Here is a 19,348-nt window from a genome sequence, read left to right on the forward strand (position 1 = left end):
TTACAGAAACACATTTTCACCCCGAAACCATTAGGGAACCACATTTTTCACCCCGCAACCACTAGGGAACCACATTGTATAAGCCGAAACCACTACGGAACCACATTTTCTATGGCGGAACCATTACAGAACCACATTTTATACCTCGAAACCATTATAGAACCACATTTTTCAACACGGAACCACTAAGGAACCACATTTTATAACCCGAAACCACTACGGAACCACATTTTCTATGGCGAAACCATTACGGAACCACATTTTACACCCCGAAACCATTAGGAAACCACATTTTTCACAACGGAACCAGTAAGGAACCACATTTTATAACCCGAAACCACTACAGAACCACATTTTCTACGTCGGAACCATTACAGAACCACATTTTCTACGTCGGAACCATTACAGAACCACATTTTTCACCCCGAAACCATTACTGAACCACCTTCTTCACCCCGGAACCCAGAAGGAAGCCCATTTTATAAGCCGAAACCACTATAAAATGTGCTTCCATAATGGTTCCGCGGTAGAAAATGTGGTTCCGTTTCGGCTTATAAAATGTGGTTCTCTAGTGGTTCCGGGCTAGAAAATATGGTTCCCTAGTGGTTCCGATGTATAAAACATGGTTCCCTAGTGCTTCTGGGATATCAAATGTGGTTCCCTAGTGGAGCCGAGGTATGAAATCTGGTTCCTAATGGTTCCGGGGTTGAAAATGTGGTTCCCTAGTGGTTCTGGGGTGGAAATTGTGGTTCCGTAGTGGTTCCGAACTATAAAATGTGGTTACGTAGTGCTTTCGGCTTATAAAATGTGGTTCCCTAGTGGTTCCGGGATAAAAAATGTGGTTCCGTAGCGATTCGGAGGTATAAAATGTGGTTCCCTAATGGTTCTGGTGTTGAAAATGTGGTTCCCTAGTGGTTCCGAGGTAAAATGTGGTTCCGCAGTGGTTCAGGAGTATAAAATGTGGTTCCGTAGATTACCATACAATGTCCCAGAACCATCACCACAACCATAGAACGTGACATGTGCACTACAACCATAGAAAGTGACATGTTCACTACACCATCCACTTTCACAGCCATGAACAGACCTAAACATACTGAGAAGGGCTGCTAGCCAAGAAAATCCATGACAGAAGTCTGAAACTGGAAGTCTAGTTGCACAAAGGGGAAACCCGCCTTCTATGACGATCTCGGTCTCCTCTTCTGATAGTTTCATTAACAAATTTTGCTTCATCTTCAAAAAAAAAAAAAAAAGAAGAAGAAGGGAAAACCCAAAAAACTTCTACTCAACTGTCACCAACTTCATATAAAATCATTAAAGAACAGAAGATATAATGAAATATCTGAAGATTTTCTAAAGAAAACAGTCTGAAATATAAATGAGATAACCAACAAAACCACAAACAATAAAATCCATGACAGGCGTCTAAAACTGAAAGTCTACTTGCACAGAGGGGAAACCCGCCTTGTATGACCATCTCGGTCTCCTCTTCTGATAGTTTCATTAACAAATATAAACCATAGTAACATATCACTTCATAACAAATATCAACCATATAACGATCAAAGTCTGTAGACACCCCATTTTGATCGGACCCAAGTTCGCTATGCTTGGGCAAAACCCCATCCAATCATCTCCGCCATGTTTCGCATTTTTTCCGTTAAGTGTTGAGAGAGATTATTCATAAGAATCCGAGCAAAAGAGAATTTGGATCCGTTTGGTGGGCCCGCCTTGAGCATTTGTTTAGATTTGGATCAAACAGGGGGGCCCGCACATTGTTTTAGTGAAAAATGAGTTTTGAACTACTTTGATCCAACGCCTAAAGATGACCATCAAGAGAACGGTCAAAATCTCAGAGAAGTCGTTTTAACAACCAATTTTGTTACGATCATCAAGTTGAGTTATTCAGATAAGCCTACAGAAATGATTTAGAGGGGCGCAGCCAATCTACATTATGTTGCATCAAATGAACCAGTTCAGACCATTCTATCGAAATAATTTGGGTCCACATCTATTCCATGTTGAGGCCCACCAAACGATCCGAACCATTCTTGAAAATGATTTTTGAAGTTGTGGATCGTCAAATTGATGGTTGAAATTATTCTAATTAGAATTAATTTTGTGGCACAACTAATTTGCAATATGGATCATCCAAATGGATGGTTTAGATCATCCAATGGGAGAGACTCAGGGGGCCCACATTATGAGTGATCCAAGCCTATCACTTGATAGCCAATTATTTGAATGCTTCAGATCATCCCATAGAAGAGATTTTCGAGGGTGCAACCAACTTACATTTCAGCCCATCAATTGTACAGATCAGATCAGCCCATTGAAATAATTTAGGAGGACACAACCTGCCTAGGTTGGGACCCATCAATTGGATGGTCTGGATCGTCATAGAGGAATGATTTAAGGGGGCGCAATCCATATAGGCAATGGCATATTGCTTGGACGGTCTAGATCATATGGCAAATGATTTAAGAGAAGAAAAGGGTTGCTTGTACAACACTTCATGGAGGGGTATTTTATTAATTAAAGCTAAATATAAAAAAAAAATTTGTTGAAAGAGGGCACACGGTTTTGAACATGGGAATGGGTGTGGTGTTGTTTAAAATAGCAATTTAAAAAAAAAAGGAAAAAAGAAAGAAAAGGGAAGCATGTTGTGATTGAAAAGGTAGCATTTTTTCTTTTCCCTTACATGGAGCCACATGGTTTTGAACATGGGAATGGGTGTGGTGTTGTTTAAAATAGCAATTTAAAAAAAAGAAAAGAAAGAAAAGAGAAGCATGGTGATTGGAAAGGTAGTATTTTTCTTCTTCCCTTGCATGGAGCCATACGGTTTTCAATTTGAGAAATAGTATAATGATGAGTGCATGCTTAAAATATCAATTTTAAAATGATTGCATCACATTTGCTAAAATAAAAAATTGCTTTGCAAAATGTGGATGGCATCTTCTATACACTATTTAGGGAACAACTAATATTTTATGGAAAGAGGCTTTGATTCTTAATTGAACCTACCCTTAATTGAAGGATGGAGGAGAGGGATAGAACACAAAGAGAGAACTCATTCTCGTAGGGAGAAAACAGAGGGAAGGAGATAAAAAAAAAAAAACAAAGGAATTCCCACTCCCTCCTACCTTAGAAAAATTTGATCCCCTTCCCACTTGCATATGGCCTAACTGGGCTCCCTTCCATTCCTTAGCATAGCCCGAAACCCACTATCTCAACCGATATCCATTAAACCCTCTACCACCATCTCTTCCACCTTCATCTCTAACACCAAAACCCTCTTCTTCTACTTTATTCCATAACAGCCACCTGAGCTACCCTCTAATTTGGAAATCTGCCCCAACCCATAACCGTGCCTCTTCTTCTTCTACTTCCGACTCCTACCTCCGGTCCTCCACCATTTTGTCATCACTAGGGGGCTGATTGAATCCGGCAAAAAATTCACAACCCGATCTAACTCCGGCGAGACTCCGTGCATCTGGTAATCTCTATTCACAGCGACTACTTCATCGTTTAGTCTGCTGCACATATTGGGGTATGTAGGGTACTTGTGCATGAGTTATTCTCATATGTATGGACTGTTTATAACAGATTTCTGCTGCATGTATTGGTTTGTAGGGTACTTGTGCATTATTTGTTCTCATACGTGTGAACTGTGTATAGCAGATCTATAGGGAGGACTAGTTGTTTGCACATCATTTCAGCTCCTATTTCTGTGTATAAAAATCAGTTTATTCACTTCATTTCAGCCCCACTGTTTTAGCACAATTCTGTCCATGGTTCCCCTCCCGAATCAGTCCCAGTTCTTTCACAACCCGGTCCATGTTGCTGCCCCAGGTTTGCACCCTATTGCTACCTCCGTTTCAGCACAGATTCACCTCTATTTCAGCCCCATTGCTGCCCTTGTTTTAACATAAATGCTGTCCATACTGCTGCTCCCTGTTTCAGCACAGTTTTCACCCATGATTCACCCCATTTTTAAGCGCATCTCTGCCCCAATTTGAGGCACGATTCTGCCCACAGTTCGGTCCATGCTGCTGTCCCAGTTTTGGCACAAATCTGTCCCTATATTCAGCCATGTTTAGCACAAAAATCTGTTCACAACTCACCCTTGTTTTAGCACAAATTATGTCCCCACTTCAGTCCATGTTGCTGCCCTTGTTTTGGGATAAATTCATTCCATGTTGCTGTCCCAGTTTTGGCACAAATCTGTCCCATAGTTCAGCCTCGGTTTTATGCACATTCCTAAACACATTTCAACCCCTGTCTTAAGCACATTTTAGCCCATCAACCAAACTCATCTCATTTTATTCCACCAATTCAGTTTTATGTCCAAGGGGTGAATAAGTCACTGGTAATGCATTCGTTTACATATTTAGTTTACTACACTGGTGTAAGGGCTGTTTGTTAACCCACTGGAAGTTCGTTTTTATTGTGTTTGAAAGGAAAACTGTTATCGTTCATCTTCATTATCTTAAACTGACAAGTACTGTATCTCCTTTCCATTGTGCTTGAACTGAAAATCAAAATCAAGGTCGGTCCATCTAGAAACTTATATTGTGCCTGTCCTTGAGTGATTCACTTTGTGATTTCCACGGTGTTGTCAAATGAGTTTTGGTCCTATGCTCTGCCTTTAATTGAGAATTGTGGAATGGTTTTGCATGCATTTAGGAATTCGTTTTTCTCAGTGGCTAATGTATGTATGTCTGTGTGTGTGAGTGTGTGTTGTGTATATATGTGAACATATGTCTGCGTATATATATGTGTGTGTATGGGTGTGAGTGAGTGTGTATTCTCCTAGGTATGGTGATCTTTGCTGTCCAGTTATGAATTTTTTCCTTTCTCGACCTCAAATACTCAAAACTTTTAAAAAAGCAAACATATCAATCTTGTAGATCTCGTCAAGCCGGTCAGTTCGACATATGGCGGCCCAAATTTGGCCAAAAGACGAGAGAGTTATGCTCGTTTAAAGTTTAGTCCATAATGATATTTTTGTTCCAAGTGTTTTAGAAATTATCGTGTCGAGTAATTTTTGGGCTGCTTCTGATCGGAATTGCTCAAAACTGTCAACTGGAAAAGTGTTTGTTATAATGTTTCCTAAAACTGTCTTATTGAGCAAATGTTTCCATAAATGCTTTTTAATATGTCAAAAACGACTTGCAAGCTTCATTTTTTTTAAACAAACTGTCATTTCTGCAACAGCAGCTTGCTGGCCATTTTTAGGCTATTCCAGATCTGTTTCGTCCAAAGCCATACAAAGAAAAAATGTTCTTCACAAGATTTTCTAATACTTTGTCCTTGAGTGAATTTTTCCAGAAGCGATGTTTTAAGTGTCAAAACTGAGCCCGAACTTTCAGTTAAAACGCTAATATGTCTTTTAATGGCGATGGATCGGAAGAGGCCATTTTCCGGACACTTCTGGCTAGATCCGAACGAACTGGTCAACTGAGAGAATGTCATTCATGCTGAGATCTACAATTTTGATTGGTAGAGTTTTTGATGGTTTTGATGTTTGAGGGGTCTAAAAGTCAGTTCAAAGTTGCACTTTTAACATTATATGTCATGATTGTGCTATTTCTTGAAAATCATGGACAATATGAGCTCTATTCAATTTTAATGAGTGTTTGGGATGTTTTGAGCTTGGTAACAAGTTTTAAATCATATATTGAATCATTCCCATGACTTGTTCGGCATTTTTGACCATTTTTTGTGAAAATTACATGTTGAGTGGAAATTTCACCTTTTCTTTTTTTTTTAGATTGTTTTGAGCCTATATTGATTCTAATGCTTGTATCGGGGCGATGAAGGCGCTAGCCCAAGCCCATCCTTAGGGGACTTGCTCAGTCCAAATAGCATACCCCTCCTTTGTATATAGGAGACTTGCCCAGTATCATTCTCTTGCTTAACCTCATCTTTGTGCGTCGTTTGGTTTTTGGGAGAACACCCTTCTCGGCTTGGCTTCATACCCCTACCCTTATGGGTATTGGGTTGCACATTTGTTGCACCCTAGGGCTAGGTAGCTGTCCGGCCCGGCTGGGTGTTTCACCTTTGCCAACTATGCACATGGTCTTTTATTCTTTTTACTTGTGAGCTTCTCCTTATTCGATAGTCCATTCGCATAGGAGTCAGCCCTGACTAGAGAGTCTTTGACTCATTCATCATTTGTAGTGTTATTACAGTCTCTGACTCATTTGTACTTCCTCCCTAGTGTTATTAGTTAGGAGTTTTTCCATTAGAGACTAATTCAGTCATATAGAGCCTTCCCTGCTTAGGATCTTAGATTGTTTTCTCTGTTCTTGGGGCGCTATCTTTCTTGTTGTGGTTTGTCTCTTTGAGACGCCAGTTTCTTGTTGTGGATCGTCTCTTTGAGACCTTTGTTGCTTGTTTGGGGTTTCCCCTTTTTGCTTTAAGGCTTTGCCTTAGTTTATGGTATTACTTGCGTGTCCCCTTTAAGATTGAAAACATTTAAAGGTCTTGAGCATTGGAAAAGCTTTAAAATCCAAAAACATTAGAAATTTAAATCTCAAAAACATTTGAAAACTTTAAAAATATCAAAAACATTTGAAAAACATAAAAAACCTTTAAAAAATCTTAAGTGTTGAGTGTTTCTTTTAGAAGCGTAGTAGGCGAGTTCGATTTTCGAACTACGTTGGCTTGATCCTCTTCCGAGGTACGTAGTGCAGCTTGGGATTTACATCCCAAGTCCAGCCAAACTTTTTTTGTAAATAAATGTTTTAAACCTTCTTCAAAAACCTTTAAAATCTTGTTTTCAAAAGATCTTCCTCTAGAGTTAGGAGTTTCTCCTAGATAGAGAGTTTTAGAGTTAGGGTTTTTCTTTTGATAGGTTGTTTGATTGTTTGTTTGTTGTGTGCTTGTTTTAGAGTTAGGGGTCTGTCCTAGAGTTATAGGAGCGCCTCCGTCCGGTCAGTTGGCGATTCACATCGCCGACTGATGACTAGGTCTTGGATACGTTAGCGATCCCTTGGTTTTCCTTAGGACACACAGCCTAGCTACACATAGGTTGTAGGAACCACCTGCATTAGCTTAGGGCTAACCTGCATTTAGCTAGGACATATAGGGTGTCCTAAAATCTACAATTCACTGGAATTTAAATAATCGTTCAAGAAGCTTTAATAATTAGTCCGGTCTTTTAGATCGAGTCTAGGATAGAGGTCTAGGTGTCTTAGGCATCCTAGCTTAGAATAGGTACGAAGAACTACGTTGCCTTGATTCTCGTGGAGGCGGGGATACGTAGGCTTCTTTGGATGAATACCAGACCATCCGAGGACTCGGGCTAATAATTTAGAGTCTTAGGATTTGTTGTATTGTTATTGTGTGTTTTGATGTGTTTTTCTTATTTTCTAGTACTGATCCTATACCTTTTAGCTATAGCTTGCATGTGTTTGCACATCAGAACTTAGACACCCATTAGGCATGTCACTCATAACCTAGCTATGCTTAGGTGCCACATCTTTCATTTTATTTTATGTGTGCTTATTATTTTATCCTCAGGAAATGCATGCTTAGGTAGACGAATCCTGAGGATTGTTCCCATTTCACATGATTTTTACCCAAACTTCTTTGGAGTTAATAATAAATGGCATAAGAGACCAGGTGCTTGCACTTGGGCGAATTGGGGGCGCCTAACCCCTTCCCCATTCGTCATCAGGCACGGACCTTTTGTATCTCTGGTTATCCATTGCAAACAGAGCATTTGTTTTGGTTCCATGGCATGTCCATGGATGGCGACTCTGAGTTTATTTTAGGTATGTCTCGGTTTCGAGCCCTGGGTCCGGATCAAGACATATCTCTTTCTTTTTATATCGCCACTCGAGCTATGCTATGAGGGTGGCATCAGTTTCGAGAGTTCCTTGGCAGAGCTCTCCTTCACTTTGTGGAGATCTTAGAGGATTGCAGGAGGGATCTCGCGTCCCTCGGCATCGTCCTCAGGATCGGGGTCCACAGGCTGGCGACTCTGCTGGGGAGTTCTTGAAACATTGCCTAACTCTATAAAAATGCCATTTTTACAAACTTCGGAGAAATTTGAGCTAAAATCATTTTAAATGGGAATTCTATCGTTAGAATCCAGGGGCACCAGATAGGTGCGTAATTAAAACAAGGGATTCACACACTGCACATCATATGTTATCATATTGTTTATTCTTTACTTATTTCATTGTTTTTCATTATTATTGGTTCCACGGGATAGATTGAATGCGTGCCCGACTGGGATGTCATTACACCCTGATGGTACTGTTGAATCTATTTCCAAGCTATGCGCCGGTGCTGCAGCCGTAAACACTGGGCGTACTTGTGTTTACAGCAGCCGATGAGCAATGAAGCATACTATGTATAACATTGGGCGTACTTTTGTTATACATATTAAGTATGTTTCATACGCATAGTACCCATTAGATTGAGTCCGGAGCCCTATTTTGTTTGATATATTATGTATATACTTACTGACTTAGTGAAACCTAACTAGGAAGTACCCGTGTTTATATAAGTATATTACATTCATATAGGGTCGAACATGTGTTGCTCACACATGTGGAGCCTAGAGTTAGGAGCTTTGTCCCATTTGTAGACTAGGGTAGCTCATTTTACATGGCTACAACACGGTCCTAGTTCACTCATCAGTCTGTCTTGAGTCGAGACTTCCTTGACTCCGCTAGATTAGAATTAGGGCTGGTGCCCCTGGTTAGGATTTGTGTGTATGTATATATGCCTATATATACTGATTATGTATATTAGGGTTCTCCTCTTAAGTTAGAGTTCCTTATTCATTTCAATTGGTTATATCCATTCGTTATTCGGATTTAGATCTAGTCAATGGCTTTTGCTTGCCATATCCTTGACCTGGTTTTGTCCTTTGATCTGTTGATTATAGGATTTGACCCGTTGTCATATATGCTCTCACCTTTGGTCGGTCCTTCATTTGGTCACCTTTCTCTGGTAACCATATTCCGAATTTATCCTACCACCGTTGTTCATATATTGAGTTGTGGGAATCCTTTGTCTAGCCGTTATGCTGCCGGATTTTATCCAGAATATTTTGAGCATGATCGCTATCTCTTTGAGTTAGGAAATCCATGAGTTTACCCTACCTTACTTCCTTGTTTAGCGTCGTTATGCTGCCGGATTTGGTCCAGAATATTTTGAGCATAACCGCTATTTCTTAGAATTAGGAAAACCATGAGTTTGCCTTACCTTGACTTCCTTGTATAGCCGTTGTGCTGCCGAATTTTTCGCAACACATGTTGAGCATGATTGCTATCCTTTGGAGTCAGTCTACTTTGTCTTGATTCCCATATATACATTGCTCAGTAGGATTAGATCCTTACCTGTTTTGTCTTGAGATCTGGCCGATAGCTCGTTCGCTGTCCTTATGACCATGGTCTAGCATGATTGATCCTCTTGATCGTACAGTTAATGGTATTCATCACCAGATTTAGATCCGGTTTATGACCTACTTCTGTCATCTTATGGCCGTGGTTTATTTTTCTGATCTATTGGCTACCTCTCATCTTTGATGAAAAATTCATTATCACAGAGTTCATCTTTTTAATGAAATTGATTTTCAGATTACCCTGGTCATTTGTCTATGCAAAGTTATCCCCATTCTCTCCTGATCTTTGTCCTATCTGAATTTTAGGTCTGATCATGGCGAATAATTTGTTAGACAAGTGGATAGCTGAGACTGTTAAATCTTTTCCGTTGAGATGTGAAGAAAGGAGTGTGGCCGAGCGTTTCATCAGTTCTTTTACCCATCTGAATAGTCGTGGTATAAATTGGAAGTTTCTTCAAGCAGCTGCTGGATTTTGGGACCCTGTCTTCCATGTCTTTCGATTTGGATCTTTTGAACTTTGTCCTGTATTTGAAGATTGGTGTGCCTTGCTAGAGCTTCCTCCTGAGGGACTTTGGATCCGACCTTCGAGCATAGACTTTCCTCATGATCTCTTTCGCAGATTATTCGAAAATAAGGTTGTGAAAACTCTGCATTGCTTAACAGAGAGAAATGTGCAATTTCAGACCCTCATTAAGTTGTTTTCCAAAAACGTCGATCCTACTGACTCCCGTTTTCAGGAGTGTCGACGTAATGCGTTAGTCTTTGTTGTCTTTGCACGCCATGTCCTTCGCAGAGACTCTAGTGCCGCCCCTTTCACTTTGTTGGCGATAGTAGATCAGATAAATGAGGGGAGAAATCCTGTCCCTACAATGCTAGCCGAAACCTTTTATGGCTTAGACCTCATTGCTAGTAAAAAGGTGCAGGATAATTTTTTCGGATGTGCTAAGCTGTTATTTGTGTGGCTATGTGAGAAACTCACTATCCTTCAGCCACAAAACAGCATTGAGTACACTCTTAAGAGTTTTCATTCTTGGAAGACAAAGGTTAAGCAATCTCAGCTTAATGAATGGCGCCATTGGCTGCAGAATGTAAGGGAAAACCAATTTCATTGGGTGAGTCAATCATGTCCACAAATTATCACCAGCACCTACCCATACTCATTTGTTTATCTTATGGGTTTAGAGAAATCATCTTTCTATGCACCTTTGTGCTTCCCTTGTCAGATTACCGCACACTCTTGTACTCCTAAGGTTATCACACCACCTAGCTGTGAAAACCTTACTCCTGATCTCATTGCATCCATAGTAGCTGCTTGGAGAGACAAAATCGCGGAGAGGAGATCTGCTTTCGCATCTAAACTTCGGAAGGGAGAAATACTGGAGGAGCCTGCAAACAAGAGAGCTCGGATCGAAGAGCTTTGAAGATTCCTCTTCACGAAATTGTCATTTTAATTTCTTCAAATTTCATTGTAAATGGTTACTTTCATCCAATTGTTAACAAAGACTAATGTTTTGATTGTAACTACATTTTGACTATTGATCAATGGAATAGCATTTATGTCTTTCTCTTATCTTATTTGGTACAGAATACTTTATCTCAATGCTTATCGTTTTAATTTAGTATGTTAATTTCCAATACAGGATTCTAAAATCGAGCAAACATCGCTCCCTCAGGTGTCAGTCAACCTGCATGGTCTAGACAGTCAACCACGTCTAGACTCATTCGTCAATTTGAACCGTTAACCTTACCTGAACAATCTGCATCCTCTTTATCTGAATCATCTGAATCCCTAGAGTCTGTCCAAATGGCTGAACCCAATGATGCGCTAACTAAAATTCAAGAGATGATGGTGAATCTTACCCGGGATATGGCCTTTATGAAAGAGGAGATGGCCCAAATGAAAGCCCAGTCTAATGAAAAGGTCTCTACTTCTAGAGCACCTACGGTTCAACCCCCTCCCGCTATACCGGCAAATCCGAGCCCTGCAAATTTGAACCACCCTTTCATTTCACCAGTAGACGTCGACCTAGAGGAAGGGCAGTATGCTGAAGAATATTGCATTCCAGATGTGGCCCGATATAATAAAGAAAAACAGGTAGCTGATCAATTGGAGAAGCTGACAAAAGAAATGGAAGGCTTGAAGCATCAAGGCCCAAAGCAGTTCGATATATCTGAGCTGATAATGTCTCCGGGAGTCACCTTGCCCCCTAAATTCAAAACCCCCGATTACGACAAATATGATGGGACTGGATGTCCCCGGAATCATATGAGGTGGTTTATTGAGATGTCGCAGCAGTGTGGGCTATCTCCTGAGCAAATGGCCAGGGTCTTTCCAATGTCTCTTACTGGGGTGGCGAAGAAGTGGTTTCTACGTCGAAAGCCCGAAGAGGTGAAGACCTTACAAAGCATCTCCAACAAATTTGTAGAGCAGTTTTCTATGGAAGAGGGGATAGAGGTTACCAAAAGGGATCTCAAGCAGTTAAAGCAAGGTCCTCTGGAGACCTTTACTTTTTTCATCCGTCGTTGGCGTCGAAAGTCTGCCCAGCTAAGCGAGAGGCTATCAGAAGAAGATCAGATCAAGCTGGTGATCAAGGGTTTGTCGCCGCAGTATTTCCATTTTTTGTCCCCTCAGCATTACACCGATTTTGACCATCTAATTAAGACTGGGACGAGGACTGAGGATGCAATAGCTAAGGGTCTGAGGGCCAGGCTCCCATCAGAGATCAGGGAAGGAAAGAGACCCGTGGTCGCACAGAAAGAAGTTGACCACGTAAACTATGTTCGCCCGGAGGCCAGGACTGTAACAGAGGTGGCGAGACCAGCCCCAGCCCCAGTAGAACAAAAACCTCTGAGACACTTTGATCCGCTCCCATACCCTTTACCTCTGATTCTGAAAAAGTTGATAAGGGATAAGAAAATCAGGCTACCTGAAATTAGGCCAGTACCTAACCCGTTACCCCCATATTGGAGAGCAGACCAGTATTGTGAATACCACAGAAATTCGGGTCACCTCACTGAAAGATGTCTGGCCTTAAAGCATGCGCTCCAGACTATGTTAGAGAACGGAAAGCTTGAGGTGGAAAGGCCCAATGTAACTCGGAATCCCCTTCCCAATCATCGTGCAATTCCTCCTCCTGCGACGAATGCCATTTTTGTCGAGGAGCCAGTTCTTGATCCATCCATTCTCATTTGTGCAATCACTCCTGATGAACCTTATATTCTAAGATTTGATCCTGAAGAGATCGAGGAGATGGAAAGAGAAAGGTCTTATGCCCTCTGGAGGGGGAGCACCAGCTTGGCAGAGGCGTCCTCTCCATATGTCCTTCGATGTGAAGATGTCGAGGCAGAAAAGGAAACGCCTTATGTTCTAAGGATGGGTGATTTTGAAGAAGAGGAGGTAATTGAAACTCCGTATGTTCTGAGAATGGATGCAGATGATTTGCTTCTGTTAGAAGATCAGTGTGACGAGCTTCGTCATGTTACCAGGGGTGGCCGTGTGTTCAAGCCCGCGGAATTGAGAGCAGAAAACCCTGCAGAAGCAGTAAGAGCAGCTGAGAATCAGGGGCAGAGTAGGCCGAGTGCAGATGAGGAAGAAGATAATCTGTTGAAGCAGCTGAAGAAGACCCAAGCAAACGTTTCCATTTGGGGCCTACTTATGTCTTCGTCTAAGCACAGGAAGGTTGTACTCAAGGAGTTGAATGCTGCTCAGGTGTCAACTGAGATCACTCCCGATGAGTTAGTAAGCCTAGTCGCGGTAACTAGGACTTCCAAGGTAATATCTTTCACGGACGATGATTTACCTCCTGAAGGGAGTGACCATGCCCGTTCACTCAAAATTACTGTGATCTGCAACAAGAAAAGGGTACCCGAAGTGCTAGTCGACAATGGGTCCGCTCTGAATATTTGTCCTCTAAGTACTGCAGCAACTTTGGGCTTCGGGCCCGGGGATTTCATTCCTTCTGAGCAGGGTATATTAGCGTATGATGGCACCCGGCGAGATGTCATCGGAACCCTGGCCACTGAAATCCAGATTGGAGGAGAAGACTTCGACATCGAATTTCAAGTATTGGACATTAAGGCTTCTTTCTTGCTGTTATTGGGTCGACCTTGGCTGCATAAGGTCGGAGTTATCCCTTCTACCCTTCATCAAAAGTTGAAGTTTGTTCATAACGGCAGGGTAGTGACTGTAAAGGGTGACCCGGACTTAGAGATTGGGCAGATTTCACAAGAGCTAGTAGTTGGGAAGGAAGCCGATGTCAGCTTGACAGGTTTTTCACTGGAGGTGTCGGTCATATCCATGAAAGAAGCCATGGGCGAGGAAGTTTTCTTCTTGACTAGCACCAACTCGAATGTAGTCAGGATGATCCGTAAACAAGGTTATATTCCGGGCGCAGGGCTGGGCAAATATCATCAAGGCCCTACTGAGTGGCCTGTGATCAGAACTTTCAATGGTCTCTTTGGCCTGGGATATGAGCCGACCGAGCAGGAGGTCAAGGAAATGAAAAGATACATGCTGAAATGGGCCGAGTGCCGCCGCCGGGGACTAGAATTGCCTATGGGATCAATCAGTCTGGTCAGAAACGGCATTTTCAGAAAAGAGGGGGCAGATTTTCCATTTTGCGGGTTTGCTGAGCCATGGACCGATGATGTGACAGGGCAGAGGTTTCCGGGTTTCGAAATATTCTTTAACCTGGAGTTATCAGAAGCGCCAATGAGTGTTCGGATTACTGAGGAAGCATCGGAAACTGATTGGGCCGATGTTTTAGAGCCGAGCTGTCTGAATGTCATGTTTCAGATTGAATATCCAGTGGTTGGCGGTGAGACCGAAGCGTCAGAGGTGGCAGTGATAGGCAGAGATGCATTCATTCTGAACCCCGCAGAGTTAATCACCCCAGCCGAGGGACCCTTGACCAACTGGACCTCCCAGGTTTTACCTCGAGTAGTCTTTCAGTATAGTCCCGTTTCCTCAAAAGAGTCAGTAGTCTCTAAGTATACGTCTACTTCCCAGTCTGATATTGAGTTTGTTTATTCTAACGATTCTTTTGATGCAGGTACCGTAGAAGTTGGATCTGGTTCCGAAGTCGGTGACAAGTCTCTTTCTAATAAGGTCGAGTCCAAGAGTACTTTAGATGATGAGTTTATTTCTTCAACTGCACATATGCCAGCGTTGGTTGAGTTCAATGTTGAGTTGTCTGTTGAGTCTTTGAATACATCGTTAAAGTCCAATGCAATGCCTGCTGTGGGCTATTCCATTCTTGATGTAACCAATTCTATGAATGAAATGAAAGACTCTTTTACATACATTCCTGTTTCTGTTTCTCCTGTTTCCATTTCAAGTACTGAATCTGCTCTTAAAACTGATAATATTAATAATGATAATCAAGATTCCTTCTCTGATGAGGATGCCGACGAAACTCCCCTTGAAATCAAACATATGATTCAACAAGAGGAGAGTCGCCGAGCAAGACCGCTCGAAGAGGAAATTGAAACTGTAAATATTGGTGACGAAACCTTAATTCGGGAAATACGAATTGGCAAAACTTTATCTCCCGAAGAGCGTGAGGAATTAATCACTTTACTTAAGGAGTTCAAGGAGGTTTTTGCTTGGTCTTATGATGACATGCCGGGATTGAGCGAAGACATTGTCCAGCATCGATTGCCTCTAATCCCTGGCGCAAAGCCAAAGAAGCAAAAACTTCGAAAACTTAAAACAGAATGGGAGTTAAAAGTTCATGATGAAGTTAAAAAGCTATTGGAAGTAAAATTCATTCAAGTTGTTGAATATCCAGAATGGCTAGCGAATATAGTGCCGGTGCCCAAAAAGGACGGAAAGGTCAGGATGTGTGTGGACTTCAGGGACCTCAACAAAGCAAGCCCGAAGGACGATTTTCCGCTTCCGAACATTGATCTTCTGGTGGACAATACCGCTGGTCATGCTCTGTTATCTTTTATGGATGGGTTTTCAGGATATAATCAGATTAAGATGACTCCAGAAGATATGATCAAGACAGCGTTTACTACTCAGTGGGGAACTTACTGTTACAGAGTAATGCCTTTTGGGTTGAAGAATGCAGGTGCTACTTATCAGAGAGCTGCAACTACTCTTCTTCATGATATGATCCACAAAGAAGTCGAGGTCTATGTAGATGATATGATCGTCAAGGGAAAGACTCGACCAGAGCATACTGTCGCTTTAAGAAAATTCTTTGAAAGAATCAGAAAGTATCAGCTTCGTCTAAACCCCAGCAAGTGTGTATTCGGGGTTACTTCAGGAAAGCTACTTGGATTCATGGTGAGTGAAAGGGGAATCGAAGTAGATCCTCAGAAAATCAAAGCGATTCAGGAGATGGAACCGCCGAGGACCGAAAAGCAGATCCGAGGTTTTCTCGGGAAAGTTCAGTATCTGAGACGGTTTATAGCTCACCTGACCATGACCTGTGAGCCTATTTTCAAGCTTCTGAAGAAGAATTCATCGAAGAAATGGACCGAAGAGTGCCAGGTGGCTTTTGAAAAGATTAAGCAGTGTTTATCCTTACCTCCTGTTTTATCCCCAGTCATCCTGGGTCAGCCATTATTGTTGTATTTGTCCATCACAGATACGGCGATGGGTTGTATGCTTGCTCAGCAAGATTCAGGGTCAAAGAAGGAAAGGCCAGTATACTACATCAGCAAGAAGATGCTAGAATACGAAGTGAAATATACAATCTTGGAGAAGACCTGTCTAGCATTAGTTTGGGCAACTCAGAGGCTCCGGCATTACTTGTTATCAAGTAAAGTACTTCTGCTTTCACGAATGGATCCGTTGAAGTATCTGTTTGAGAAGCCTGCTCTTACTGGAAGAACCGCAAGGTGGCTGTTATTGTTATCTGAGTTCGACATTACTTATGTCACTCAGAAGTCTGTTAAAGGGCGGGTCATTGCAGAACAGTTAGCTGATTCCCCTGTGGAAGAGAATGCATTCCTAAAGGTTGAATTTCCCGATGAAGAGATTATGGATGTTGAAGAAGATACTCCAAATACCAGATGGACAATGTATTTTGATGGTGCAGTCAATAACCAAGGTCAGGGAATAGGAGCAGTACTCGTATCACCTCAGAAGGAGTATATTCCTATATCTATCAAGTTGCAGTTTGAGTGCACCAACAACATGGCCGAGTATGAAGCTTGTATTGCCGGACTGGAGGCAGCCTTAGCTTTGCAGATTCAAGACATTGATGTGTTTGGAGATTCCATTTTGATCATTTGCCAGACTAATGGAAAATGGAAGACTCGGGAAGATAAATTGATCCCGTATAACGCATATCTCGAATCTTTGGTCCAGAAGTTCAGGAGCATTACGTTCACTCACTTGTACAGAACAAAGAATCATTTTGCTGATGCTTTGGCTACACTGGCTTCTATGTTAGACATTTCAGCAACAATGGGGGTCCAGCCACTTACAGTGCGACTGCAATGGGAGCCAGCACATGTGAACGTTATCGAAATAGCAGCCAGGTGCCCAGATGGAAAGCCCTGGTATACAGACATCGGGAATCTCATATCTGGTGAAGGGCATCCACCTGAGGCTTCTGGAAAAGAGCGAAGAACCCTTCAGAAATTAGCTGCCAATTTTGTTATTTGTGGTGATCAGTTATATCGCAGATCCTTTGACGGAATCCAGCTTTTGTGTGTTGATGAAGACAAAGCAGTTGAGCTTATCGAGCAGACCCATGAGGGAGTTTGTGGACCTCATATGAATGGGAAAATGTTGTCAAGAAAGATTTTGAGACTTGGATTCTATTGGCCCACAATGGAAGCAGACTGCTTCGCATTTGTGAAGAAATGCCATAAGTGTCAAGTCTATGCAAATCTTATTCATGTACCTCCTTCGGAGTTGCACTCTATGACTTCTCCATGGCCGTTTTCAGTATGGGGAATTGACATAATTGGGAAGGTTCATCCGAAGTCTTCGAGCGGGCATGAATACATTCTGGTCGCAATTGATTACTTTACGAAATGGATTGAAGCCGCTTCATATGCTTCTATTACTTCGAATACAGTTGCAAAGTTCATCCGTGCCAACATTATTTGCAGATATGGAGTACCTCATGAGTTAATCTCAGATAATGGTTCTCACTTCAAGAAGAAAGTAGCGCACTTGTGTGAAGAGTTTAAAATAAAGCATCACAAGTCGTCTCCTTATAGGCCGCAGACGAATGGAGCCGTTGAAGCAGCAAATAAGAACATCAAGGTAATCATCAGCAAGATGACAGAAACTTATAAAGACTGGTCAAACAAGCTTCCTTATGCTTTGTGGGCTTACAGGACGTCGATCAGATCTTCTACAGGTGTCACTCCATATTCTTTAGTGTATGGAATGGAAGCAGTTTTGCCTGTTGAACTCAGAATCTCATCTCTAAGAGTGATGATAGAGGCAAGCTTGCCAGAATCTGAATGGGCGAAGGCCAGACATCAAGAACTGCAGATGATAGATGAGAAGAGGTTACGAACTCTGTACCATATCCAGGGGTATCAAAGGCGGATTGAAAGGGCGTTCAATAAGAAGGTTCGTGTCCGAGATTTGAAGCCAGGGGATCTTGTCTTGAAGTCCTATAGGGCACCGGTATTTGATCCAAGAGGGAAGTTTCGTCCAAATTGGTCTGGTCCTTATATTGTCGATGAAGTCCTGCCAGGAAAAGCCGTAAGACTCCTCAATGAAAATGGAGAAAAATTAACAGAACCTACAAACCTGGATCAGTTAAAGAAATATTACGCCTAAAACACTGGAAGGCCATCTTTGGACGACTTGAGCCTGTTAAGCCAATAGCCCAGATTTCAAAAATGAAAACCCCTTTTTGCTAAACTCCTTTGAGCCAAAAGCAAAATCTCTTTATCAAACTTAAACCAAGGGCATCTTTTATGACTCTCGTCATAAAAGATATTAACCTCGAACTACGCGGGACCTGATTCCCATTTTCTTTGGGGATACGTAGGCAGTCTGGAGGATCCAGATTCGGTCTAATTGCTCACAACTTACCAAATGTTATCCTGTTTGAACCCGAGCCTACCTAAAAGTCCTTCTGGTGTTATTGGCCCAGGTTTGTAAAAAAAAAGAGAAAAGAAAAATGATGGAGTCTTGGACCCGCTAGACTGAAAACCCGCAAGGGCGTTCTAGGCAAAAGTTAGGGTCATTCACCCGCTAAGTTGAAAACCCGAAAGGGTGGCTTAGGCAAAAATCAGGGTGCTAAGCCTGCTGGATGGAAAAAGCTGCAAGGGCAGACAGTCCAGACAAAAATTAAGGCGTGCGGTCCGCTGAATCGAAACCCTAGAAGGGGCAATTCGGTATGGCAGTGATTTCACAGAGGATGGCTTTTGAAAGCCGATTGTGCTTCCGTTTTGGGCATTACATCAGAGTCTGAGTAAGCGCCAGCATAATTTCTTTCGATACTTCTTCAAGTTAAAGTGGTTAAAGCTAAGTAATCCAAAGGAGGTAATAACCGTGACTGAAATACCGAAAAGAGGAATGAAACACTTTTAGATGCGGTATTCAAAAGATCCTAAGAGCGGTAGACTGTTACCACCTTAAACATTTATCAAATTAAGAAGCAGATTCAGTCTCTTTTAGAGTCTATGTAGTGCATTTGTCAAAGTTTTCGTCTGTCATTTGTCAAAGTCTCGTTTATCGTGTGTCAAAATCTTTCATTGTCAGGTCAAAGTCAGGTCTTTAAGGTCAACTTTAGCCTTTACTTCTCTTGAGGCTGGGGTGATAAGCTTTAAAAGTAAGAAGTTGCATCTCCTGCGGACAGAGCCGAACAGAGCAGAGTTCAGAAGGGGCAACTTTTCAAGTTTATTCGGAATGTTATCACGAAGTGCAGGAGGAAGAATGCTTTGAGCAGAACCCATTTTCCTATATTTGTAAAAGCTTTGTAACCTCAAGCATTTCTTTGAAATGAAAGCCTTTCAGTTGAACCCTTGCGTTTGGCTCTCTTATGAATCTTGTAATGG

General features: G+C 41.9%; 2 protein-coding genes across 2 annotated transcripts in view; one reads left to right on the forward strand and one right to left on the reverse strand.

Moving 5' to 3' along the window:
* Positions 1-19,348, reverse strand: part of LOC143876697 (uncharacterized) — a 36,159-nt gene that overhangs the window by 5,060 nt on the left and 11,751 nt on the right. The gene's annotated exons all lie outside the window — the stretch shown is intronic.
* Positions 1,605-17,455, forward strand: LOC143876381 (uncharacterized). Its single transcript, XM_077378089.1, has 6 exons — positions 1,605-3,496; positions 11,005-14,700; positions 15,154-15,410; positions 16,260-16,492; positions 16,721-17,081; positions 17,438-17,455. Exons 2-6 carry the CDS (start codon positions 11,169-11,171, stop codon positions 17,453-17,455), a joined length of 4,401 nt encoding a protein of 1,466 aa, XP_077234204.1. The 5' UTR covers positions 1,605-3,496; positions 11,005-11,168.

The sequence above is a fragment of the Tasmannia lanceolata genome, unplaced genomic scaffold (assembly GCF_043159265.1).
Source record: "Tasmannia lanceolata isolate RefF3 unplaced genomic scaffold, GAP_Taslan_0.1 ptg000005l, whole genome shotgun sequence".
In the NCBI taxonomy this organism is placed as follows: Eukaryota; Viridiplantae; Streptophyta; class Magnoliopsida; order Canellales; family Winteraceae; genus Tasmannia; species Tasmannia lanceolata.